General features: G+C 45.2%; 2 protein-coding genes across 5 annotated transcripts in view; one reads left to right on the forward strand and one right to left on the reverse strand.

The window, feature by feature from the left end:
- The first annotated feature begins 1,811 nt into the window (after positions 1-1,811).
- Positions 1,812-16,592, forward strand: HAPLN2 (hyaluronan and proteoglycan link protein 2). 3 transcript variants are annotated; one of them, XM_033925651.1, is made up of 7 exons: positions 2,023-2,154; positions 6,942-7,005; positions 9,077-9,195; positions 11,071-11,424; positions 12,007-12,123; positions 13,303-13,485; positions 15,431-16,589. In XM_033925651.1, the coding sequence occupies exons 3-7, from the start codon at positions 9,093-9,095 to the stop codon at positions 15,733-15,735; spliced, it is 1,062 nt and encodes a 353-aa protein (XP_033781542.1). In that variant the 5' UTR covers positions 2,023-2,154; positions 6,942-7,005; positions 9,077-9,092; the 3' UTR covers positions 15,736-16,589. The 3 variants fall into 3 exon arrangements, with proteins under 3 accessions (XP_033781541.1, XP_033781543.1, XP_033781542.1); XM_033925650.1 differs by lacking the exon at positions 6,942-7,005 and having other exon boundaries at positions 1,812-2,154; positions 15,431-16,592; XM_033925652.1 differs by lacking the exons at positions 6,942-7,005; positions 9,077-9,195 and having other exon boundaries at positions 1,976-2,154; positions 15,431-16,588.
- A 1,522-nt stretch (positions 16,593-18,114) lies between these two features.
- BCAN (brevican) overlaps positions 18,115-23,036 on the reverse strand; it is a 60,398-nt gene continuing 55,476 nt past the window's right edge. For both annotated transcript variants that reach the window (XM_033923167.1, XM_033923166.1), the window contains exons 13-14: positions 21,429-21,641; positions 18,115-19,316 (exon numbers count right to left, since the gene is read on the reverse strand). In XM_033923167.1, coding sequence (XP_033779058.1) covers positions 19,294-19,316; positions 21,429-21,641 — 236 coding nt within the window. In that variant the 3' untranslated portion in view covers positions 18,115-19,293. The remainder of the gene's footprint in view (positions 19,317-21,428; positions 21,642-23,036) is intronic.

Genomic DNA, 23,036 nt, shown 5'->3' on the forward strand with positions numbered 1-23,036 from the left:
AAATAGTATTTTTGGAAGTCATATAGTCAAATCGTATATGCAAAGAAGGCAACACTCCAGTGAGAGAACGCCATTGTGAATAAGTAGAAGGAGGCAGCGAGTATGTAGAGCACAGTATATCGAATGGAACTAACGAGTTGAGGGTAGACAATTGATGGACAAACCATATACCTGCCCGCTGCCACCTTTTCCATGATAGAGATTTATTGTGATTTTGAATTTTGGGATTGTTCCAAAGGGACATGAGTGGACTAACATTAACTGAGATTTCAGTCAATGTATCTATAAGATAAAGAGCATGCTGCGTTGCACCCAATAAAGAGTATCTCTTTAAGTGCCTTGGTATTGACACCGTTAGTAAGCATGAGATGTGTAAAGGCGTACATAAAAAACATTCCATTTCAAACCAGGCAGGAAGATCTTGAGTGGGAAGATTTTGAGTGGTGGAGTTAGTGAGCCAGTAAGCTCCATATTTGGCTAATGAAGCAATATAATAGTGATAGAAATCAGGAAAGTTGAGACCACCGTTGATCTTAGAGGCTTTCAGTTTGGCGAGAGCAATTCGAGGTTTTTTCTTGTTCCAAATGAATTCAGATATTTTCATATTTAGCCAATTAAATAATGATTTCCGGCATAACAGAGGGAGCATAGAAAGGATATAATTAATTTGAGGGGCCAGAGTCATTTTGATGGATGCAATTCTACCCCACCAGGATAAAAAGAGTGGAGTCCATCGAGATGTAGTGTTTAGAACTAGATTTTTGACTTTAGATATATTAAGATCTTGAGCATGAACCGAATCTTTATGTATTAAAATCCCCAAGTATTTCACAGCTTCATGTGACCATGAGAAAGGAAAATGAGCCAAATCTGATGGAAGTATATTATCATTTAGAGGGAAGATCTCTGATTTCTCCCAATTAACAGAGTCTTTTTTTTTTCTAAGTGTCTGAAAATATGCCCAGTTCAGGAAGTGAACTCAAAATTTATGAAATCGCAGCCAACTTCAGCTCTCTTGAACCAAATCCACGTTTCTCTCCACCGCTCCACAAGTGACCTTTGAAACTTGAAAAACTCCTGACAGGTTTCTACCAGGTTTCTGAATTGCAGGGCTCAGCATCTTCCTTTCTAGCACTAGAAACCAAATTAATTGTCTCATGAAACTGTTTTCCAGTTCGCTGTGGGTCTAAGGGTAACAGCCGTTGTGCTGAGGCTCACTTCGACCTTATTCTCACTCTAACATGTTTGTCTCAGGCTTTCTTGAATTCAGACACAGTCTTTGTCTCCACCACCACTCTAGGGACACTAGTTCACAAATTTACAGAACTTCATTTGCAGCCACTGACACTGAGACCATCAGATCTGCAATAAATTCTCAGAGTGCAATGTGCATTTAAAGGGATCTGCTGTAAAAGAATGGAGTTCTTTGCAGGATCTCTCTCCCCTTGCAACGGCATTTCATTTGCCACCAGCAGGTGCCTGATGCCTGTCGATACCCTGCTCTCCGAAAGGGTAATAATGGTTCCCTTTCCCACAGGCATTTCCTGCTTATCTCAGCAGTATACCACAGAGAGCGTGACATAGTCAGCCTTCGCCCTTGCCAAGGTCACGGCTTTGAAGGGTGATATTCAGAAATAGCTCTTTTTTGAGAATGCGTGAAAACTGATTTGAAACACACACCCCCCCCCCCCCTCCCAACCTTGTTGGTAACCCTAAGAGCCACATCCATAGCTTGACATTTTCACTGGCTTCTGGGGCTGCGCTGACCGGAGTTGGGGAGGGGGGGGGAAGTGTAGGGTGGGAAAGAAAGGCAGCCTTGTTGTGGTCCAGCCACTGACTGACCAGAACAATGCGGAGAAAGGTCCCGCCACACAATGGGAAATTGTGTTTCCTGCGGTCTCGTGCATGGGGAAGGCAGGTCAATGCAAAGTGTCACACTGACCCTGCACCAGAGCATGGACAGCCACACCTTGGCTTGGGCATCCGGATAAGAAGACAGGGCACTTGCTTCCTGGGGGGGGAGAGAAGGGGGCAAAAGACCCCTTTGATCTGGAAATTTCCTGGAAACGGGTCATGCAGCCTCGATAGCTCATCCGCAGTGAGCAATGTCAGAGGCAGAAATTCTTCTGGACGGCAACAAAACACCTTCGCCAGGTAAGACTCTTGCTGTTGTTTTTACTCTAAATAGGTGACCTAAACACGTCCTTCTGGTGAAAAGCCTCACTTGATACGGGGCACCTATAAGTTGCCTTGAAATCTCTTTCCCTGTGGTTTATTTCTAACTAGGTAGAGGCAGCTGGAAATGTGTCTTTTCGTCCTGTTTCCAATACTGTTTATGGCAATTGTCTGTATTTTGTGTGTTTGTTTTAGAAAATGACACGGGACAAATTTTTTCTCATCCCCGAGGGAGCTCATTTTCCTGTCCCGTCCCAGCCAGTTCTTTTCCTGTCCCTGCCTCATTCCTGCAAGCTCCGTCCTCATCTGCACAAGCCTCAAAACCTTTAAAACCATAAGTAGCGACATTCTAGAGCTGAGATTGTGATGTCATAATGCCTCATTCCACCAATGCCTGAGCTCCGTCCTCATCTGCACAAGCCTCAAACGCTTTAAAATCCTACGTAGCAACATTCTAGAGCTGAGATTGTGATGTCATAATGCCTCATTCCACCAATGCCTAAGCTCCGTCCTCATCTGCACAAGCCTCAAACCCTTTAAAATCCTAAGTAGCAACATTCTAGAGCTCAGATTGTGATGTCATAATGCCTCATTCCACCAATGCCTAAGCTCCGTCCTCATCTGCACGAGCCTCAAACACTTTAAAATCCTAAGTAGCAACATTCTAGAGCAGAGATTGTGATGTTATAATGCCTCATTCCACCAATGCTTGAGCTCCGTCCTCATAAGTAGCAACATTCTAGAGCTCCGATTGTGATGTCATAATGCCTCATTCCACCAATGCCTAAGCTCTGTCCTCATCCGCGCAAGCCTCAAACCCTTTAAAATCCTAAGTAGCAACATTCTAGAACTCAGATTGTGATGTCATAATGCCTCATTCCACCAATGCCTAAGCTCCGTCCTTATCTGCACAAGCCTCAAACCCTTTAAAATCATATGTGTTCGAGGCTTGTGCAGTTAAGGCAGAGCTTACAGGAATGGGGCAGGGACAGAGGCAGCGACAAAACTTGTGGGGACGGGACAAGGAAACTGAGTTCCTGCGGGGACAAATTTCTCTAGTTTGTTTGTCATTAAGGACCCATTTTGCAAGGCCCCGTAGCGCTTCTCCCACGGCACATGCACCGAAGCCCATAGGAATTGAAAGGCCTTTGGCGCGTTTGCCGCAAGAGAAATGCTTCCGCAGCTTCGTAAAAACGGTGTGTACTCTTTCCCGGGAGCTCATCATGCATCCCGCGCGGCGTGCGCTATTTGCCGAGTGCACGCTATCCCTGGCCCAATGAGAAAACACAAATGCGTTTCGTTTGCTTTGTTTTCTGTGTTCACAAGATGCGGCGATATGGGATCTGTTCTGGACATTTCTCGTGGCATTGCAGACGGCAGCCCATCCCTACGGGACCTGCGCCATCCCAGCTGCCGGAAAAGCACCATATCCAGAGCTTAAGTTTCAAGTTTCAAGTTTATTTAATTTTTGATGAATCGCCTATTACAAATTCTAGGCGATGTACATATTACAATTTAGATAGAAGAAACTTACAAAATAAATTCAAATTTCAAATTTAAAACAATACATACATGAGTTTGAGGAATAGGGATAAAAGTTACAATATATGGGTTTGGTTAAAAAAGGGAAAAACAAAAGGAAGGGAATTATAAAACCAAAGCACCATGTAAGAAATAAATTTTAAATTAGTTGAAAAAACTAATTTTAAAAATCATAGGCATCTTTAAATAAATAGGTCTTTAAAAGTGTTTTAAATTTTACAATATCTTGTTCAGATCGAATATACTGAGGCAGAGTATTCCACCATTGAGGGCCCATAACTATAAAAATATCTGATCTTCTGGTCCCAATAATCTTTAATGACGGTACCGTGAGGAGATTTTGTTCAGATGATCGCAGGGAGCGTTTTGGCTTATAAGGAATCAGTGATTTGGAAATGAACTGTGGTTCATTAGATGCTAATGTCTTAAAAATAAGAAACAGTATTTTAAACATGATCCTGTGACCGATAGGCAACCAATGCGCATCTTTCAAGAGAGGGGAAACATGGTCAAACTTTTTTGCATTATAAATTAATTTTACGGCTGTATTCTGGATGATCTGTAGTCTCCTTTTTTCCTTATTAGTAATATTTAAAAATAAGGCGTTACAATAATCAATTTTTGATATTATAAAAGAATGGATTAATATTTTCAAAGATGATGTGGTAAGAAATTTGGAAATTGACCTAATTTGACGAAGTTTATAAAAACAGTTTTTAACTATGAGGGAAATATGATCATGGTACGAAAGTTTCTCGTCTATCAATATACCAAGGATTTTAACCGAGGGAACCAAAAGTCTTGGGCATCCCTTACCCACTTTATCCCTTTCACCAGCCCTAACAAAGCCTGGAGTCAGTTTACCACCTACAGTTTGAATTTGCTTAAAATGTTCCCCCTGGGGTTTAATATTCTGTGACTTCTGGAAGGGAGCATGCAGCTTTTCAAAGAATAAAATGAGTGGAAAATGCACAGGTGAGGCTTTTAGCTGTTTCTTAAATTTTGCCCGTATGTAGAATGGTGTCTCTGCACAAGTGATGCCTGTTTGGCCATTTCTAGTCCTTGAATGTTAAATTCTGAGTCACAAGATTCATCCCTCATCTTGATACAATGGAAATGATTTCAAAAAGCTAACTCCCCCTTCCCCCAACCTCACACTTTTATTAAGCCGTGGTACAGGCTCCAACATTGATCCAACGCTCATACAATTCCTATGAGTGCCGGAGCTAGGGATTTGGAAAATCTGGATCCCTAAACCCGCCCCCCCTGGCACGCCCAGTTGCACCCATCCCCATCCTGTTACGCCCCAGCCCCGCCCCCCAGCATTTGCTGGCATAGCCGCAAAGATTAAGAATCTTCCTTCCGTCGTGTTATTCGATTGCCCGCAAATTAAAAATATGACCAACAGTTCAGAAAGTAGCCTCAATTGTTATAAAATCTGCGCCACCATCCATGAATCACAGAAACCTCTATTGGGCATATCAAGTGAAAGTGCCAATCAATAGCAGGATGCTGAAAAGATTCGAAATATTTGAATGATCCTTTCTGGTGGCTTATGAATACATAAATTCAAGTTTAAAAAATGAAAAACAAACTTACACTGGTTACCTATGCAACAAAGAACGCGGAGACTTAGAGGGGACATGACAGAGACTTACAAAATCATGAAAGACATAGAGAAAGTGGAGAGGGACAGATTCTTCAAAAGGGACAGATTCAGAACCAATGCTAGGAAGTTCTTCTTCACCCAAAGGGTGATGGACACCTGGAATGCGCTTCCAGAGGGTGTGATAGGACAGAGTACGGTATTGGGGTTCAAGAAGGAATTAGATGATTTCCTGCAAGAAAAAGGGGATAGAAGGGTATGGATAGAGGATCACTATACAGGTCCTGGACCTGATGGGCTGCCGTGTGAGCGGACTTCTGGGCATGATGGACCTCTGGTCTGACCCAGCAAAGGGACTCCTTATGTTCTTATGTTGCCATCAGACATTGTATCCTGCTTCCCCAAAGATCTTACAAGAATTCTTCCAGATCTATAAACCGAGAAGAGATCTTAGAGATGTAAATGGGATGAAATTAAGTTTGGAGGGTAGAATGTCGACTACGCATGCCAGGACTGGAGCGTCCATGATATCTGTGGCTGGCGTAGAACTATGGAATGCCTTGCCTGGTATCCTGCGGTTTTGTATGGGGAGGATGAATTTTAAGAAAATGCTGAATGACTTCTTATGCTAAGGGATATTTCAGTTGATAATTGCCTTTTAGAATTATTTTGACAGCAATGTATGATTTAAAGCAGGGGTGTCCAACCTTTTGGCTTCCCTGGGCCGTATTGGCTGAAAATTTTTTTTCTGGGGCTTCACAAACGTGCAAACGTTGCGGCAAGACAGAGGAGGGAGCCAGCAAGACGGTAAACACCCAGGGGTAGCAGAGGAAAATACTGCATCGCCCTCAACCAGGGCCGCAGGTTGGACACCCCTGATTTAAAGCTTGATTGTATCTCTGAATTGATTGGATATGCGCTCTATCCAAGTTTATAACAGGGACGATTAATGATGCTGTTTAGACATGTCTATGTTATATGTGGTAATTGCAAGGAAACAAGATTTTATGTATGCGATATGGAAACCGCAAAGTTGTTTGCGGTATATAAATTTTTAAAATAAGTAAATAGATTAATGGCTTCTTTTGCAAAGCCACGGTAGAAGAATTCTGTGAGCGTCGGAGCATTTTCCTCGCCAGGCCCACGGTACGAGAAAACCTCTACCTTAGCTTTGTAAAAGAAGTCCTTGATTTTCTGCCGTAAAAGCCAGCAAAAGCAAGAAATGTGCTTTGAAATATGGCACTTAGGACTCCTTTTACGAAGGTGCGCTCAGCGGATTAGCACGCACACCGGATTACCGCACGCTAGCCAAAAATCTACCGTCTGCTCATAAGGAAGGGGTAGCGGCCAGCGCACGCGGCATTTCCACGCTTTAAGGCCCTCGTAAAAGGAGCCTCCGTGAAAGGAGCCCTTAATGCGATGTAATAACTGAAATATCGGATAGAAAGGTGCGTCATTTGGTGAGACGTTTGATCGATACGGGCAAGTTGCTATGGAAATTGTTGCGTGTGTACGTTTAATTGTTTTATTAAGGATGTGCATTTTGTAACCCGCCTTGGTTAAAGGCAGGCCAGAAATGATAATAAACTAACCCTCCCTTTTCTTCAAAAATATTCAGATTTTTCCAGATGTCTCTAAAGAGACTCAAAAGAGAAGAAGAGAATTTCTACTATTGAAGCCAGGTGTGGCCCAGATTGGGGGGTTTATTTTTTCTTAGATACCCTTGTAAACGTGTGGTAAGGTATCGTACTTTAAAATATGTGTTTTTTGAACCGGCTCATTTGACGGCCTTCCTTTCCATGAAGCGCCTTGAAAACGGAGAAACATCTGTGTCCAAGTAATAATTTAGCTCTATTTCAGCATCAGATAATGTGATTTCTTGCTTATTCTTTTATATTTCAATCCCTCCTGTTCTCTTATTTCAGATACTAATTTTGAGGACTACTGTGTGATTAAGTCAGTGGTCTCAAACTCATGGCCCGGGGGCCACATGCGGCCCTCCAGGTACTATTTTGAGACCCTCGGAATGTTTATCATAATCACAAAAGTAAAATAAAACCGTTTCTTGATCATATATCCTATAAATCAGGGGTCTCAAAGTCCCTCCTTGAGGGCCGCAATCCAGTCGGGTTTTCAGGATTTCCCCAATGAATATGCATTGAAAGCAGTGCATGCACATAGATCTCATGCATATTCATTGGGGAAATCCTGAAAACCCGACTGGATTGCAGCCCTCGAGGAGGGACTGTGACTCTAAGGCAGTAGTAGGGAATTCCGGTCCTTGAGAGCCGTATTCCAGTCGGGTTTTCAGGATTTCCCCAATGAATATGCATGAGATCTATTAGCATACAATGAAAGCAGGACATGCACATAGATCTCATGCAGATTCATTGGGGAAATCCTGAAAACCCGACTGGATTGCAGCCCTCGAGGAGGGACTGTGACTCTAAGGCAGTAGTAGGGAATTCCGGTCCTTGAGAGCCGTATTCCAGTCGGGTTTTCAGGATTTCCCCAATGAATATGCATGAGATCTATTAGCATACAATGAAAGCAGGACATGCACATAGATCTCATGCAGATTCATTGGGGAAATCCTGAAAACCCGACTGGATTGCAGCCCTCGAGGAGGGACTGTGACTCTAAGGCAGTAGTAGGGAATTCCGGTCCTTGAGAGCCGTATTCCAGTCGGGTTTTCAGGATTTCCCCAATGAATATGCATGAGATCTATTAGCATACAATGAAAGCAGGACATGCACATAGATCTCATGCAGATTCATTGGGGAAATCCTGAAAACCCGACTGGATTGCAGCCCTCGAGGAGGGACTGTGACTCTAAGGCAGTAGTAGGGAATTCCGGTCCTTGAGAGCCGTATTCCAGTCGGGTTTTCAGGATTTCCCCAATGAATATGCATGAGATCTATTAGCATACAATGAAAGCAGTACGTGCAAATAGATCTCATGCATATTCATTGGGGAAATCCTGAAAACCCCACTGGATTGCGGCCCTCAAGTAGGAACTTTGAGATCCCTGCTATAAATGACAATATTATTATTAAGACTTAGCCAAAAGGAAAGATTTATAAACTCTAAAGAGCTTTACCTCATGCAAAGTTGTCATTTTTTTAATAAGACATTAACTATTTTTTTTCTGATGCCCTCCGAGTACCTACAAATCCAAAATGTGGCCCTGAAAAGGGTTTGAGTTTGAGACCACTGGATTAAGTAGAGAGATATTTTCCTATTATAGTTTGATTTATTTTCTAGATGGAAAGTAATTTAAATATTATGTTTTCTTAATTACACTTTCTGTACAAGATGATATGCTTGTTAAATAATGTGAAAATCTATAAATAAATTAAAAAAATAAACTAACCCTCCCCCTTTTACTAAACCGTGATAGCGGTTATTAGCTCAGGGAGACGCCCTGAATGCTCCGCGCAACTCCCGGCACTCATGGGAAATCTATGAGTAGCACGGAGTATTCGCGGTTTAATAAAAGGAGGAGGGGATTGAACTAATAAACTGGACTATTTATCCTAATTAATTTCATCGGAAAGGGCGATTGCTAAACCTTTTGTAACAATGTCTCATTTCTTTTTCCTTAAATGAAAGTTTGTTTCTGTTCCTGTTTTAATTTTCTGTTCTGTAAAATATTCAGTTTTCTGAATTAAAAATATTTGAACGAATAAATTTTTTTTTAAAAAATCCTATGATGTGAAAAAAATGACACCTTCTGCTGCTTCTCTGTTTTAGACTAGCGCGCCCAGCCATGCGTCTGAAAATGCGAGGGCTGCTCCCGCTTTTGGCATCCGTCTGTCTCGCCTCACTTCATGCTGGTTTGGGTAGTTCTCGCGTGATCACTAAGAACAAAGGTCTGTGTTTCGTCTCCCTAGCGTTTGCCTCCCTCCGGGTCAACCAAATCTTCTAATCCAGGCCTGGTTTTGCCCCGTTTACTAATTAATGGTAAAAACAGCCCATCGTGATGGTGGCCCACATTGGCAATGCCCCTCCTCAAAATTATTTGGATACATTAAAGAGGTATGAGGTATAGAATGACACGGGGACAAATTTTTTCCCAACCCCGCGGGAACTCATTTTCCTGTCCCGTCCCGGTGAGTTCTCTTCCTGTTCCTGCCCAATTCTCGCAAGCTCTGTCCTCATCCGGACAAGCCTCCAGCACGTTAAAATCGCAAGCGCTCAAGGTTTGTGCAGATAAGACAGAGCTTACAGGATTGGGACAGAGAGAGCGACAAAAGTCGCAGGGACGGGATGGTGAAATTGAGTTCCTGCGGGGACTGGGGACACATTTGTCCCCGTGTCATTCTCTAGCTATGAGGTAGGAACTGGTACTGATAAGATCTTGTAATGCAGTTAAATTCAGTCCCGTTCAAGGCGGAGTCATCCAGTTTTCATGGCTGGATCTGACGCTGAGCCCTTCTGCGTCAGCCTTGGGCGAATCGTTTTATAAACCTGTGCCTCTGGGTTTCAAAATGTCTGCCTATGACCTTGACTTACCATTCATGCCGCATCTCCTTTGTGGCTTTGTTTTATAAAAGCGCTTTGATTAAAAATGCTAAAGGAAAAGAAACTTAAAATGTTTAGATATAGCAGGATAGAAATGTTTTTAGTGAAATAAAATGTAAAAAAAAGTCAAAGGATTTATGCTCCTACCTTTGGGGTCCTGTTACCAAGCTAGCACATGTTTACCAGAGCTTAAAGGGGTTTACCATGGTACGAGCAAAAAGAGGGTGGTAACAGGGGAGGATTTAGAATAAGGGAAAAAGTTAGGAGCTTAGCACTGATTTTCAGTGCCAGGCTCATAAATCTAGGCAAATGACTGGCAGGCCTAAATTTATGAGCATTTATAGATGGTCCCTGCTCGGAAGAGCTTACAATCTAACTCGGGCAGACAGACATGACATAGAGGGTAGGAGATGAAGAACCCAAGGTGAGAGGAGTTAGGAGTTGAAAGCACTCTCAAAAAGGTTGGCTAACATTTATAGATGGTCTCTGCTCTGAAGAACTTACAATCTAACTTGGACAGACAGACATGACATAGAGGGTAGGAGATGAAGAACCCAAGGTGAGATGAGTTAGGAGTCGAAAGCACTCTCAAAGAGGTTGGCTGACATTTATAAACGGTCTCTGCTCTGAAGAGCTTACAATCTAACTTGGGTAGATAGACATGACATATAGGGTTGGGGATGCAGAACTCAAGATGAGAGGAGCTAGGAGTCAAAAGTACTCTCAAAGAGGTGGGCTTTTAAATGGGCCTTGAACACTTGCCAGAGATGGAGCCCACTGTAGGGATTCAGGCAGCTTGTTCCAAGCAAGGCAGAAGGGACGGGGTCTGGAGTTGGCAGTTGAAGAGAAGGGTGCAGATAGGAGGGACCTACCAGCTGAGTGGAGTTCACCGAGAGGGAGGGGGGATCATAGGGGGCGATACGTGAAGAGAGATAGTGAGGGGCAGCTGAGCAAGTGCATTTGTAGGTCAGTAACATGAGTTTAAATTGTATTCGGAAACGGATGGGAAGCCAATGAAAATAGGGCACAAATTTATGAGCCTACCTTCGGAGCTTAAATGTAGGAGCTCAGTATTTTCTGAATATTGGACCCTAATTTAAGACAGTCTTATGAGATCTTTGTGGAAAAACCTCTTCAAATTTTTATGTGTCAGGTTAATCAGGTCTTATCTGTACCCATTTCATCTCCAATCTGAAATCTGTGTTTCGCATCTCTTTGGCCAGCTAGTACCCCAGGACCACGACATTTGCTGGAACCCATTTACGAAGTGATCCACACCCAAAGAGGTGCCAACGTCACCCTTCCCTGTGTCCTTCGAACTCGGCCTAGAGTCTACAAGGTGAAGTGGACCAAGATCAACCCAACGGATGCCCTAGAGAACATCATTCTGATTACCAATGGGCAGCAACGAAAGAACTACAACCAGCTTTCTTGGAGGGTGCGTCTGCGAAGGGGCCATCGGAACGACGCATCGTTGGTTATCACCGATGTGAGACTGGAGGATGACGGGAAATACAGGTGCCAACTAGTCAACGGCCTTGAAGATGAAAGCTTGTTTTTAAATCTACGATTAGATGGTAAAAATCCCATTGGATTCAAATATATTTATTGAGTTTTGACAAACAAATGTACATCATCTTGAGAAATGCCTAACATAACATAAAATATTATTTCGATCTCGCAATACCTTGCAGTTCAATGTGGGTAACAACACGCAATAAAAGAAACAGTTCATTTACAGCAGATTACAAGCTTAACTCACACAATTAATACATCGACAATCAACAAAGGCGCTAGGAATTCATACAGCCCCGAAGAACCAATGCTGGTGCAAGGTTGGGTTTGGTGCTCGCCCCTGGGAACTTAGCATGCACGCACACACATCAGGAGGGGGGGGAAGGAGTGGATGGGGGGGTGTTTGTACCCACTAGGACTAGGGTTATCAGATTTTCCATCTGGAAAATCCGGACCCCCTAGACCCGCAGGGTTTTGAAAAGCCGTCCAGGGAAACCCATCTAGTGCCCACCATCCTGGCTCTTGGCTGCAGATTGTGCAAAGGGAGAACAGAACGCAGACGCTGTTGCTCGTGAAGTCACCGTTGAAAGAATCTGATGCCTTTGCCGTTCTTTTTCTTATCTCTCTTCTCTCAATCATCCAAGGCGTTGTTTTCCCATACCAGGCAAGACTTGGACGCTACCTGTTCAATTACTTTGATGCAAGGCAGAAATGTGAGGAACAGGATGCCTTGCTGGCCACCTCTGCGCAGCTCTACCAAGGTAACTGTGACCCCTTCAGAGGCTGTGCGGTGCTTGAAATGAAGGAGGCTAATCTGTGCACTTACGTTTGGGTTATAAGGACCAAACATAGGGTTACCAGACGTCTGGAAAAACCCGGACATGTCCTCTTTTCAGAGGATTGTCTGGATGCCTGGATGGACTTTCCAAAACCTGGTCGTTTTTACTGGGTTTTGGAAAGCCCCGACTTCTGGCCGGGTTTTGAGAAGCCATCCGGACCCCCGGACATGTCCGGCGGAAATCCGGACGTCTGGTAACCCAAATTGTGGGGCTGCAGTCCGGTGGGCGCAGCTGTCGGCTCGGTCAGTCCCCTGCCCCAGAACAGGAAGTTGACATCAGAGGGGGCAGGGCCTACAGAGCCAATGGCCACGCACATCAGACCGTGACCCCCGTGGTTTCTCCCTGCTGTATCCCCTTCCTGGCTGTTTCTGGGGTAGGTCCACCACCCCACTGCCCCACCCTTGGTATGCCACTGTTAATAACTGTACTAGGAATTCACTGGAGGGCCAGTTTTATACACTACACCAGGGGTGTCCAACCTTTTGGCTTCCCTGGGCCGCATTGGCTGATAAAAATGTTTCTGGGGCCGCATAAATGCTGTAGCAAGACAGAGGAGGGAGCCGGCAAGACGGTAAACACTCGGGGGCAGCAGAGGAAAACACTGCATCACCCTCGACCAGGGCCGCACAAAATACTTCACGGGGCCGCAGGTTGGACACCCCTGGACTACACCAAGTGACCGTCCCACAAGTTCAACAGAGAAGTGGCTGTAGGGGGGTTTTTTATCCTGTTAGTTTGTCACTAAATTTTATTAACTTTTTATAGCATAATTTTAAAAGGGAATGGGCACTTGTATAGCGCCCTTTTGTCGCTTGTCATTTCAAAAGCTGACATTCAAAGCAGTGGGCAGTGGAGGATTAAGTGACTTGCCCAAGGTCACAAGATCTGATCTCACAACCTCTGGCGGCAGAGCCAGTGAGCCTCAGAAAAGGAGATTTCTGCACTTTAATGACCCAATCGTAACGTTTACGAGGGCGAGTTTGTTTGTAGGTACATTCAAGCGCCACCTTAAGTTTGTGAACAAAGGCCTGTGACCTTCAGGCCACGAGGTCAAAGTCCGCCCTAAGGCTGTTGCATGTTTTCCTGTCTTCGACTCCAAAGCTTGGACGGAGGGCCTGGACTGGTGCAACGCAGGCTGGTTATTGGACGGAACCGTTCAGTATCCGATCATTCAAACGCGGGGGCCCTGCGGAGGAAATATTCCCCCAGGAATCCGGACCTATGGGCCAAAGGACTCAAAGAAGGACAGATACGATGCTTTCTGCTTCACCTCCACCATAAAAGGTGAGTTAGCAGAGCAACATCCAGGGCTGCTTTTCTTTGCCTTCATAATGCCTCTGTATAAGACTCCGGTGAGACCTCATTTAGAATAATGTGTACAATTCTGGAGGCCGCACCTTCAAAAAGATATAAAAAGGATGGAGTCTGTCCAGAGGAAGGCTACTAAAATGGTGTGTGGTCTTCATGATAAGGCGTATGGGGACAGACAAAGATCTCAATCTGTATACTTTGGGGGAAAGGAGGGAGAGGGGAGATATGATAGAGACGTTTAAATACCTACGTAATGTAAATGCACATGAGTCGAGTCTCTTTAATTTGAAAGGAAACTCTGCAATGAGAGGGCATAGGATGAAGTTAAGAGGTGATAGGCTCCGGAGTAATCTGAGGAAATATTTTTTACAGAAAGGGAGGTAGATGCATGGAACAGTCTCCTGGAAGAGGTGGTGGAGACAGAGACTGTGTCTGAATTCTAAATCTTAGGGAGGGCTTGTAAGAGGCATTTTTTAAGGAGGGATTACCACTTGGACGTTTTACAGCGATAATCAAACGTTTTACAAAATGCCCAGGGCACAATTGGGACGTTCTGGGCTAGACCTGTTTTTAAAATGAATAAGGCCCGAAAAGGCACCCAAGCTGACCATGAAAATATGGCCCCACCGCACAATCCCTCAGTGGTCACTGACCCCCCCCCCCCTCCCTGCCCCCCCTAATGTCTGCATGAAACAGTACATATCTGTCTCTATGACGGCCGCAGAAACTACGGCCCCATGGGGTTGTCCAGAAAAACCTCAAGTTGGAAAAACTCTGCAAATTGAACTCGATTGGGCTTGATCAGAAAATAACTTTTAGCAAATTTTTTTAAGCCCATCCCGGCGTCTCTCAAAGCCACCGATTACATAAAGCTCCGTTTTTCTTAGAGTTTGCTATTAGTTTTGCTTAAAGGAGCAAATTTCTTCGTATTATAGCTCTAACTTTTGTGTTTTCGCACACAGTAACGATACACTGATAAAAAGACATTTTGGCCCAAATTCTAAATGGCAGCCCGATTGTAGGCAGCCAACTGCAGCCTAACCAGCAAATCGGGACACACGTTTGTTTGTTTTTTTTTTAAAAAAAGCCTCTCGAGGCAGGCCGTCTACATTGGAGGTGCCTCCGCAAGCCCACCTAAGGCTAAGCGTGGGCGTGGCTTGGACCAGAAGTAGCCTTAGGTGGGCCTAGGAACTCTATGCGGAAGATGTCTGTAATGTAGGCCACTCATCCCCTCCGTACATCACTGGCAGGAGGGATACCCAGTCCCTCCTTCCGGAACACCCCTCCACCCCCCCCAAACAATTATGGCAGGAGAGATGCCCAATCTCTCCTTCTGACACCCACCGCGATCCCCCCCCTCCCCTCGAATGATCGCGGCATGAGGGATGCCAAGTCCCTCCTGCCGACACCCCCCAGAAAATTCACCCCCACCCAGACCCTCCACCCCCACCACATCCGCTAGGCCCCTCCTATGGGAGGGTGGCCTAAGGGATCTGGCCAATCAGATTATTAGACCACTCCCAATGCATCCCAGAATGCACTAGGAGATGGGCCTAGCATTCCGATCAGCCCAGGTGTGTAGAGTTGGGGGATTGGAGAAGAGGGCAGGGGAGGAGCAGTGTTCTCACCCTCTATGCTACTGGGTCTATTTGCATACAATGGAGGCAGTATATGCTAATAGATCTCATGCATATTCATTGGGGAAACCCAACCGGGTTGCAACCCTTGAGGACTGAGGTTAGGGTGCCCAGTACCCTCACACAGGCCCTTGATAAGCCACTAATAAATTAATGCTTGGTGAACTGGAGCCCCCTTCACTCTGAGCTGAATGAGCTGCCATATTGTGGTGCATGATTTGGATTGAAGGTGGTAGATCGTAAAACGTAACTGGTATTTGTCTCTTCACTTCTTTCCCCAGGACATGTCTACTTCATCCCTGCACCCATGAACTTTGAAGAAGCCGTTCTGGCCTGCCAAAAGCAAGGGGCAACCATTTCCAAGGTTGGACAGCTCTACGCCGCCTGGAAGTTCCTGCACTTAGACCACTGCGATGGGGGCTGGTTGGAAGACAGTAGTGTACGATTTCCCATTGTCAACCCTCGAGACCGGTGCGGGGGTCTCCCAGACCCGGGGGTGCGGAGTTTTGGCTTCCCTGATAAGGCAAAGAGGATATACGGAGTTTATTGTTACACACAGAAGGGGGGTGGAGAGTGGAGGGGGTGAGAACTTGGCTCGCTGCGTCAGTCGAGAATGTTGCCACATCCAGGTTGGGCAAGTTGGCCATTTGACTCCAACTCAAAGGCTCTTCTGTAGAACTCAGTTCCCGGTTAATGCTTCCAAATCCATTTGAGAGTGTGAATTAAATCAATCCATGTCTAATCATTTTATACTTTTCAGATTACTGGAGGAGAGGATAAGATAGACCCCCAAGCTGTGCTCGGCACTGTTAAAACTCAGTCCCCCACCTCCTCCCGAAAAAGATGAATTAGCAAGAATCTTAACGAATTCATGCCAATTCCACCTTCCATGTGATCACTAATTCCTTCCCTGGTCATTAGATATAAATCGTATTTCTTCTGCTCTCTTTATAATTATTCACCTAACGTGGCGTTGTTCTGTTTCCGATCTTCAGCAGAGTAATTGTGTAATTAATTAGCATCCCATAATAAATTCATCACATCACCAAACGGTTTTCGCCTGATGTCAACTGGATTGTTCCGTAGGCAGGAGAAAGGGAGGAGGGGGCATTGCTGGGTGAACTCTGCGCTCTTTGCATCCTCAGGTGGGGGCTGTTATCAAAGCACCTTATCCTAGCAGCAATAGGCTCAAATAAAACTATTCATCTATTCTGTATAGACTCATTAACTCCTGCCCCCCCCCCCAGTGGCGTAGCAAGGGTAAGAGACGCCTCTCCCCCCGCCCCTTTCCCTACACCTCTAGTTGAAGCTGTCGCTTGCGGTGGTCAACGTGCTCCTCACGACCCCGTCGCCTCTCCCTCTGACAGGGTCGAGAAGAGCACGCTGTAGACTGCTGCGACAACTTCAACTGAAGGTGGGGGAAGGGAAGGAGGGGCGGAATGGGAAGAGGCAGGGGGGCCAGCGCCCCCATCAACATGGCGCCCGGGGTAGACTGCCCCCTCACCTCCCCTCACCTCACCACAGTCCCCCCCCCCCCCCGTTTCCTGGGCTCTGAACTAATTAGATTGTAAGCTCTTCTGAGCAGGGACTGTTAAAATGTACAGCGCTGCGTACGCCTTTTCAGCACTATAGAAATAATAAATCGTAGTGGTAAGTGTTCTCAAGACAAGGTGATTGTAAAGAACGGCTCTGCCCGCGATCATTCCTTTTTCTTTCTGGCGGGGGCTGCAGGAGCAAATTTATTTTTACCCACATCTAAACCCTGCTGCCTTCCTATGACACCGTAGGCCTGGAACAAACTGCCTGACTCGGGGCGTTAAGCTCCGTCTCTGACAGCGTTCAGATGCCGCTCCTTTGAAGCTGATTTAAATTCCTAACTCCCGCCCTTCTGCTAGCACTCGTCTGTCCTGAGTTCCCTCTGTAGACTCCTCCTCTTCCCCCTCCATCTGATCACTTTGTACTGATGCGCCTTTTTCTCCAGTTTGTCTGTCATATCTAGATTGTAAGCTCTTTCGTGCAGGGACTGTTCTATTCCATGTACAGCGCCACAGAAATGAGAAATGGCACTAGTTAAATTTCCATTCAGCAGGGCTAATTAATGATTTTCCGAGGCATGATCCAGACGATGCCACTGAAAATCATCGCAGACCTCCCCAGCTCTACCCAGATAATGCCAAGGAAGTCCAGAGGCAGAATGACACGCTATAAAACACCTGGAAAATGGCATTTAATATTTCCACTCTTCAGGAGTTGCCTTTGGGTTGTTGATTTGGTTAGATTCGTTTTCCTTTTTACAAGTATCATGGAAGATATACCACAGATTCTCGAATATAAACTGGGATTTTGGGGCCTGGTCCTGGTTTATATTCGGGCCAGCGCACCCCTCCCAAACTTATTGCAGGCCACCGCCAGGCTCTGCACCCTCACCCCCCTCCCTGCCGATCCCTGGGGGTCTAGAGGTGCAGCGGGCAGAAGCGAGCTTTCTGCTAACCCGGTCGGTCGGTAGCTGCCACGCGAGTTCTGGTTTTTTCAGCCGCTGAGCGGCACCAAACAGGAACGCGCTTTGGCGCTGCTGCTCGGTGCTGAGTGACTTCCTGACTGGCTCCCGCGAATTTGCATGAGAATTAGCGGGAGCCAGTCAGGGCAGGGAGGGAGAGGGCCTAGATGCAGAGCCTGACAGGGAAGGGAGGGAGGGAGGGAAGGGGGTTGGGTGCAGAGCCTGGCAAGACAGGGCACTTGAATATTAAGCTGCCCAACTTATATTCGAGTCAACCATTTTTCTTTCTTTTTGGGGGGAAAATGGGGGTCTTGACTTATATTTTGATCGTCTTATATTCAAGTATATACAGTAAAATTAGGTAATATTTTCTCAGCTATAGCCACCTTCTCCTGTCCTTTCAAGTGTTTTAGCATTTTGCATTGAGAAAGACATCAAATACACGTCTTGAAAGACACAGAGGCTGAAAACAGAGAAAAAAAAGGGACTTTTTTTTTATTCTCATAGCCCACAGCTCAAGAGTTGGGGAACATTGTTTTCATCTTACCTCAGGTTTTGTTTATTCCCTGGCCTTGTATGAGCTCCCCCAGGAGCGACTATGGTATGCCCCCATCGCCGGCAATGGAATACATGCCAGGCTGAAGGAGGACAACCCAATTGCTCTTCTCAGCGCCTCAAAAGTAAGGAAGAAAAGTGAATTCAGCTCAACCCTAGTTCATGAGAGAAAGTCTTCCTCTTTCTAGGGGACAGATGTGCTTCTCAGCCCAGTTCTAATGACATTGCCCCTTGCCTTAGCACAAAAACATATTCCCTGGCACCAACTGCATACAGAACTCGTCCTGGTTTTGCCCCGTTGCCTGTATGGATTTGAGCTTCAGGATCTCTTAAGAGAATCACAAATTCCAGTATGCAATAGCATAGAGACAATATCTCCATGCAGGCCATGGGGTAAAACCGGGACTGGACCGCAGGGCCTGTGTGACTTGGCTTCATTTGGTAACTCCATTAAGAACCATAAAGGCCACCCAGAAACAGAACGAAAAAAAGTCCATTTTGCAGCATCGTTAGTGGAAGAAGACTCCATTCCCTGTACGCTGGTTCCTGAGACATTTGATAAGTGCACCTGGTGAGGGGCCTAGAAAATGCGACATTCCTTATTCCCACTGAAATACAAAACTTTAGCTCTCCTATTCTGAGCCACATAAAACAGGAGAGCTGTCATCGCATACATTGGACAAGCTTGACCCATCCCAAGTTGATGTCCAACACAACTGTTGACCAGTCATAAGGAAGCACTTATGAAGTGACATTGAAGCGGTTCTCGCAGTTGACCGAGTCACTGTCTTGAAGAATCCTATTACGTATAATGGTAGAATGAGGGTCCTTTGTACAGGAAGTGCCTCCCTACCATTTAGCTCTCCCTCTTCCACCAGGTGCTAAGGGGAAGTGAAGTTTTCTTCCACAGGGAATCGTTTATTTGAGCAAGTCTCGAAAGGACTGTAGGGTTCATTGGGGGGGAGATATGTTAACGTCATGTTGAATGAGATCGTTGCATGAGATGGAATCCTCAATGCTCTTGCTCACAGCGAAGGTCTTGGTGTCACAGTGAAGGGGAAGTTCAGCCTCTACAGGCTCTGGGTGGACACGTCACTCTTGGGAATGGTGAAGCACTGCAGAGAAAAAAATGATATAATTAACTCCTGCTCTTCCCCCACTGTAAACCGTTTCATGAATTGTGTTGGAGCTGCTTATTCTGGGAAGTGCAGTTGATGGGGGCTGTTTTCTTCCTAAGATGGTGTCCACTAGCCATTGTGAATATTGGGCATCGGAGGTAAGGATATCTCTTATTTGTCCATCAGAAATCTTGTTGAAGATGGTTCTACAACCACCTCCGCTCACTACCTGTCCATTCATCCACTTAAGGCCTTGGTCTTCACTCCCAGTCCTTGAGGGCTGCTGACCGGACAGTTTTCAGGACGTCCTTAATGAATATGCATGAGAAAGATCTGCACACCTGCCGCCTCTATTGTATCCAATCTCTGTCATGCATATTCATTGGGGATATCCTGAAAACTGACCCAGCTCTCAAGGACTGGGCGTGGAGATCAAGGACGTAAGGTAAAGCTGCTCTGAAGAGTGAAGGGAACTCAGCAGAGTCCGAAACCGAAAGGCATGCTGCACAAGACTAGAAGAACCGAATCTCAGAACCGAAATGTAACATTTGAACAGTGTGAGCTGCATGAAAGGCAGGGACCACATTCCCCTTCATGCGGTGGAGTGAAAGCAGCTCTGACTCAGCCTCTCCTAGATCAGTCTTCGGGTCACACCCAGCCAATCGGGTTACTATGATATTCTCAGGTAATACACATGAAACGGATTTACATACAAAGCAGGCAGCGCCTACAAATCTCTTTCATGCCTATTCATTGTGGAACGTCCGAGTCCAACTTTGGACGTTTTCGGCAGCACATCCAAATATCGGGTAGAGAAAATGTCCATTTTAAAAATTGCAAAACGTGCGTCACGGGGGTTGTTGGGGGTTTTCGGGCACCTTTTTTTTTTCTTTTTAGCACTTGCTTGTTTTTAAAACAGGTCTAGCCTCAAACGTTTAAAATGGCGCCCTGGACATTTTGTAAAAAATGCTTATCCCTGAAAAATGTCCCAAGTCCTGAGCCTGCTTTAATCCCACCCAAAACACGCCTCCATGAAATTTTAGGTGCACTGCTGAGGAATGACATAGGAAACCCGTCTAGAAAGTAGGTTTCGAAAATGGCGATTGGGACGGTTTTTTTCGATGCAAACGTCCAAATGCCACCCAAAGATTTAAGCTTTCCTTTCCCTCAGTTAAGGGAATAAAAGCAATTAATAAACTTAGTCAATCTTTCATTTTCAAACTAACAGAATTATGGAATGGAATATCCTTTACTTTAAGGGGTCCTGGCTCCTTTCAATCTTTTCGTAAAACGCTAAAAACAATTTTGCTTGCAAATCATTTTGGAAATCCCTCTCATTAGTCTTTATTCTTTACTTTTTTTTTTAATTATTGTTAACCGAGTCGAGTTCCTCATTTGATGATGACCAGGTCTACAAAGCCAAGTTTCGGTTTAGTTCAGTTCTTTTGGGCGTTTTTTTTTTTTTTTTTTTTTAATGAGCCCCATAGTAAATGCCAGCAGAGAAGGATCTATACGGCGCATCCAAACGGTGGTCTTACTTCCCAACCTCTGAAGCTGGCGTCATAGCTCACCCCAGTTTTGAGGTCATTTCAGTTTTCATTTGATTGGATTCCATCTGTTTTTCGGTATCGTTGTTCCTCTGTGTTTATCCCATGCAGTCTTGAATTCCATCACCATTTCTGTCTTCACAACCTCCCGCGGGAGGGCGTTCCAGGCATCCACCACCCTTTCTGTGAAAAAGTATTTCCTAATATTGCTCCTAAGTATCCCACCCAACCTCAACCCATGACCTCAACCCCCCATCTCTGAAAAAGATTATTTTGCATATTAATACCTTTGAAGTATTTCAACATCTGCATAGCCTGAAAACCTAATTAGCTAGATGTGTCCCAAGGACTGGGTTGAGAACCCTTGTTCTAGATCTAGAATCATCTAGAACCCCCTCTGTGCTGATAGAGCTATATGGAGTACCTTCCCAGAAAATATCCTTATAGAGCAGTACAAAGCTGTGTTAATGTCACTGAATATTGTTTGGTGGGGAGCAAGTCTTCCCTCTAGAAACACAACATTTGGAAAACAGATGCAGGGCAAAGCTCTGTGCTTCGATACCTGTGCCGAGTGGTTCTCTGCTCTGTGTATTTGGAGCACAGGTAATGTGTGGCTGCTCCCACTGACCATCCTCTTGGCACCTAATGATGGGTGAGTTGTGCTGGATGAAGCCGCCGTGGCACCGGTACCGCACGATGGAGTTGATCTCATAGTTGCTTTTGGGTTTCCCAAAGACCAAAGCGTTTTCCACTTCTGGCGGAAAGCCACAAGACACTAGAGCCGGGGAGACAGAAGGACCTCGTCAGTTTCTAACGTACAGTGCTGTAGAAGGCTCATGATAAAAACACAACTGCTCGGAGAATGCATTGAGCTGCTTAACCATAAATCGATCAGAGACATTTACAACGCAAATCCCTAAACTAACTATTGAGACAGATAAGGGGGAAGCCGCTGCTTGCCCTGGATCAGTAGCAAGGAATGTTGCTACTATTTGGGATTCTAGAATCTTCTTACTCTTTTGCATTCTGGAATCTTGCTATGCTTTGGAATTCTGCATGGAATGTTACTACTCTTTGGGATTCTAGAATCTTCTTACTCTTTTGAATTCTGGAATCTTGTTATGCTTTGGAATTCTGCATGGAATGTTACTACTCTTTGGGATTCTAGAATCTTCTTACTCTTGCTTTCTGGAATCTTGCTATTCTTTGCAATTCTGCATGGAATGTTGCTACTCTTTGGGAGTCTAGAATCTTGTTTCTCTTTTGCATTCTGGAATCTTGCTATTCTTTGGGATTCTGTATAGAATGTTGCTACTCTTTGGGAGTCTAGAATCTTGTTTCTCTTTGGGATTTTGCATGGAATGTTGCTACTCTTTGGGATTCTAGAATCTTGTTTCTCTTTTGCATTCTGGAATCTTGCTATTCTTTGGAATTCTGCATGGAATGTTGCTACTATTTGGATTCTAGAATCTTCTTACTCTTTTGCATTTTGGAATCTTGCTATTCTTTGGAATTCTGCATGGAATCTTGCTATTCTTTGGGATTCTGTATAGAATATTGTTATTTGGGTTTCTGCCAAGTACTTATGACCTAGAAAAAGGACACTGGGCTAGATGGACCCTGTATGACTCCTCTTAACTAGCTAACCGTCAAATGTCGAGGGTCTAGTCCCACCCATCTCCGCCCAGTTATGCCCCAGATCCGCCCCCAGCCTCGCCCCTTCCCGACGCAATTTCTTTTCAAAACCCAGACAAAGTGCTGGGTTTTGAAAAGCCACCTGGACCCCCAGACATGTCCTCAAAAGGATGACATGTCCAGGGAAATCCAGACGCCTGGTAACCCTAGGTTGAAGTGAACCAAATAAAGATATCTGGTTGACATCAAGCTGCACTTCAAGCTGTGGATCGTTATGAATATCCAGCAAAAGATCATTACTTATAGCTATTGGTAATTGTAGATGCGGCTGCTTGGTAAAACTGGAAGGATTAGACCACAGACGCAATGGAGGACACCCAAGCAGTGGCATAGTAGGGGGTGGGGGCCAAGGGGGAGTCGAGGGGGGGGTCTGCCACAGAAGCCATTTTGCTTAGAGCGTGGCACTCCTCTTCCTCCCCGCCCCCCACCCCTGTTCCACCCCTTGCCTTCCCCCGTACTTTTTTTTTTTACTCCA

The sequence above is a fragment of the Geotrypetes seraphini genome, chromosome 16 (assembly GCF_902459505.1).
Source record: "Geotrypetes seraphini chromosome 16, aGeoSer1.1, whole genome shotgun sequence".
In the NCBI taxonomy this organism is placed as follows: Eukaryota; Metazoa; Chordata; class Amphibia; order Gymnophiona; family Dermophiidae; genus Geotrypetes; species Geotrypetes seraphini.

Bases quoted from the DNA above. Each gene is read 5' to 3' on its own strand.
- HAPLN2 (XM_033925650.1), top strand. From the start codon at position 1,850: ATGCGGAGAAAGGTCCCGCCACACAATGGGAAATTGTGTTTCCTGCGG. The intron at 11,425-12,006 runs GTAAAAATCCCA...CAATCATCCAAG, and splicing joins TTTAAATCTACGATTAGATG to GCGTTGTTTTCCCATACCAG. The intron at 13,486-15,430 runs GTGAGTTAGCAG...TTCTTTCCCCAG, and splicing joins CTTCACCTCCACCATAAAAG to GACATGTCTACTTCATCCCT.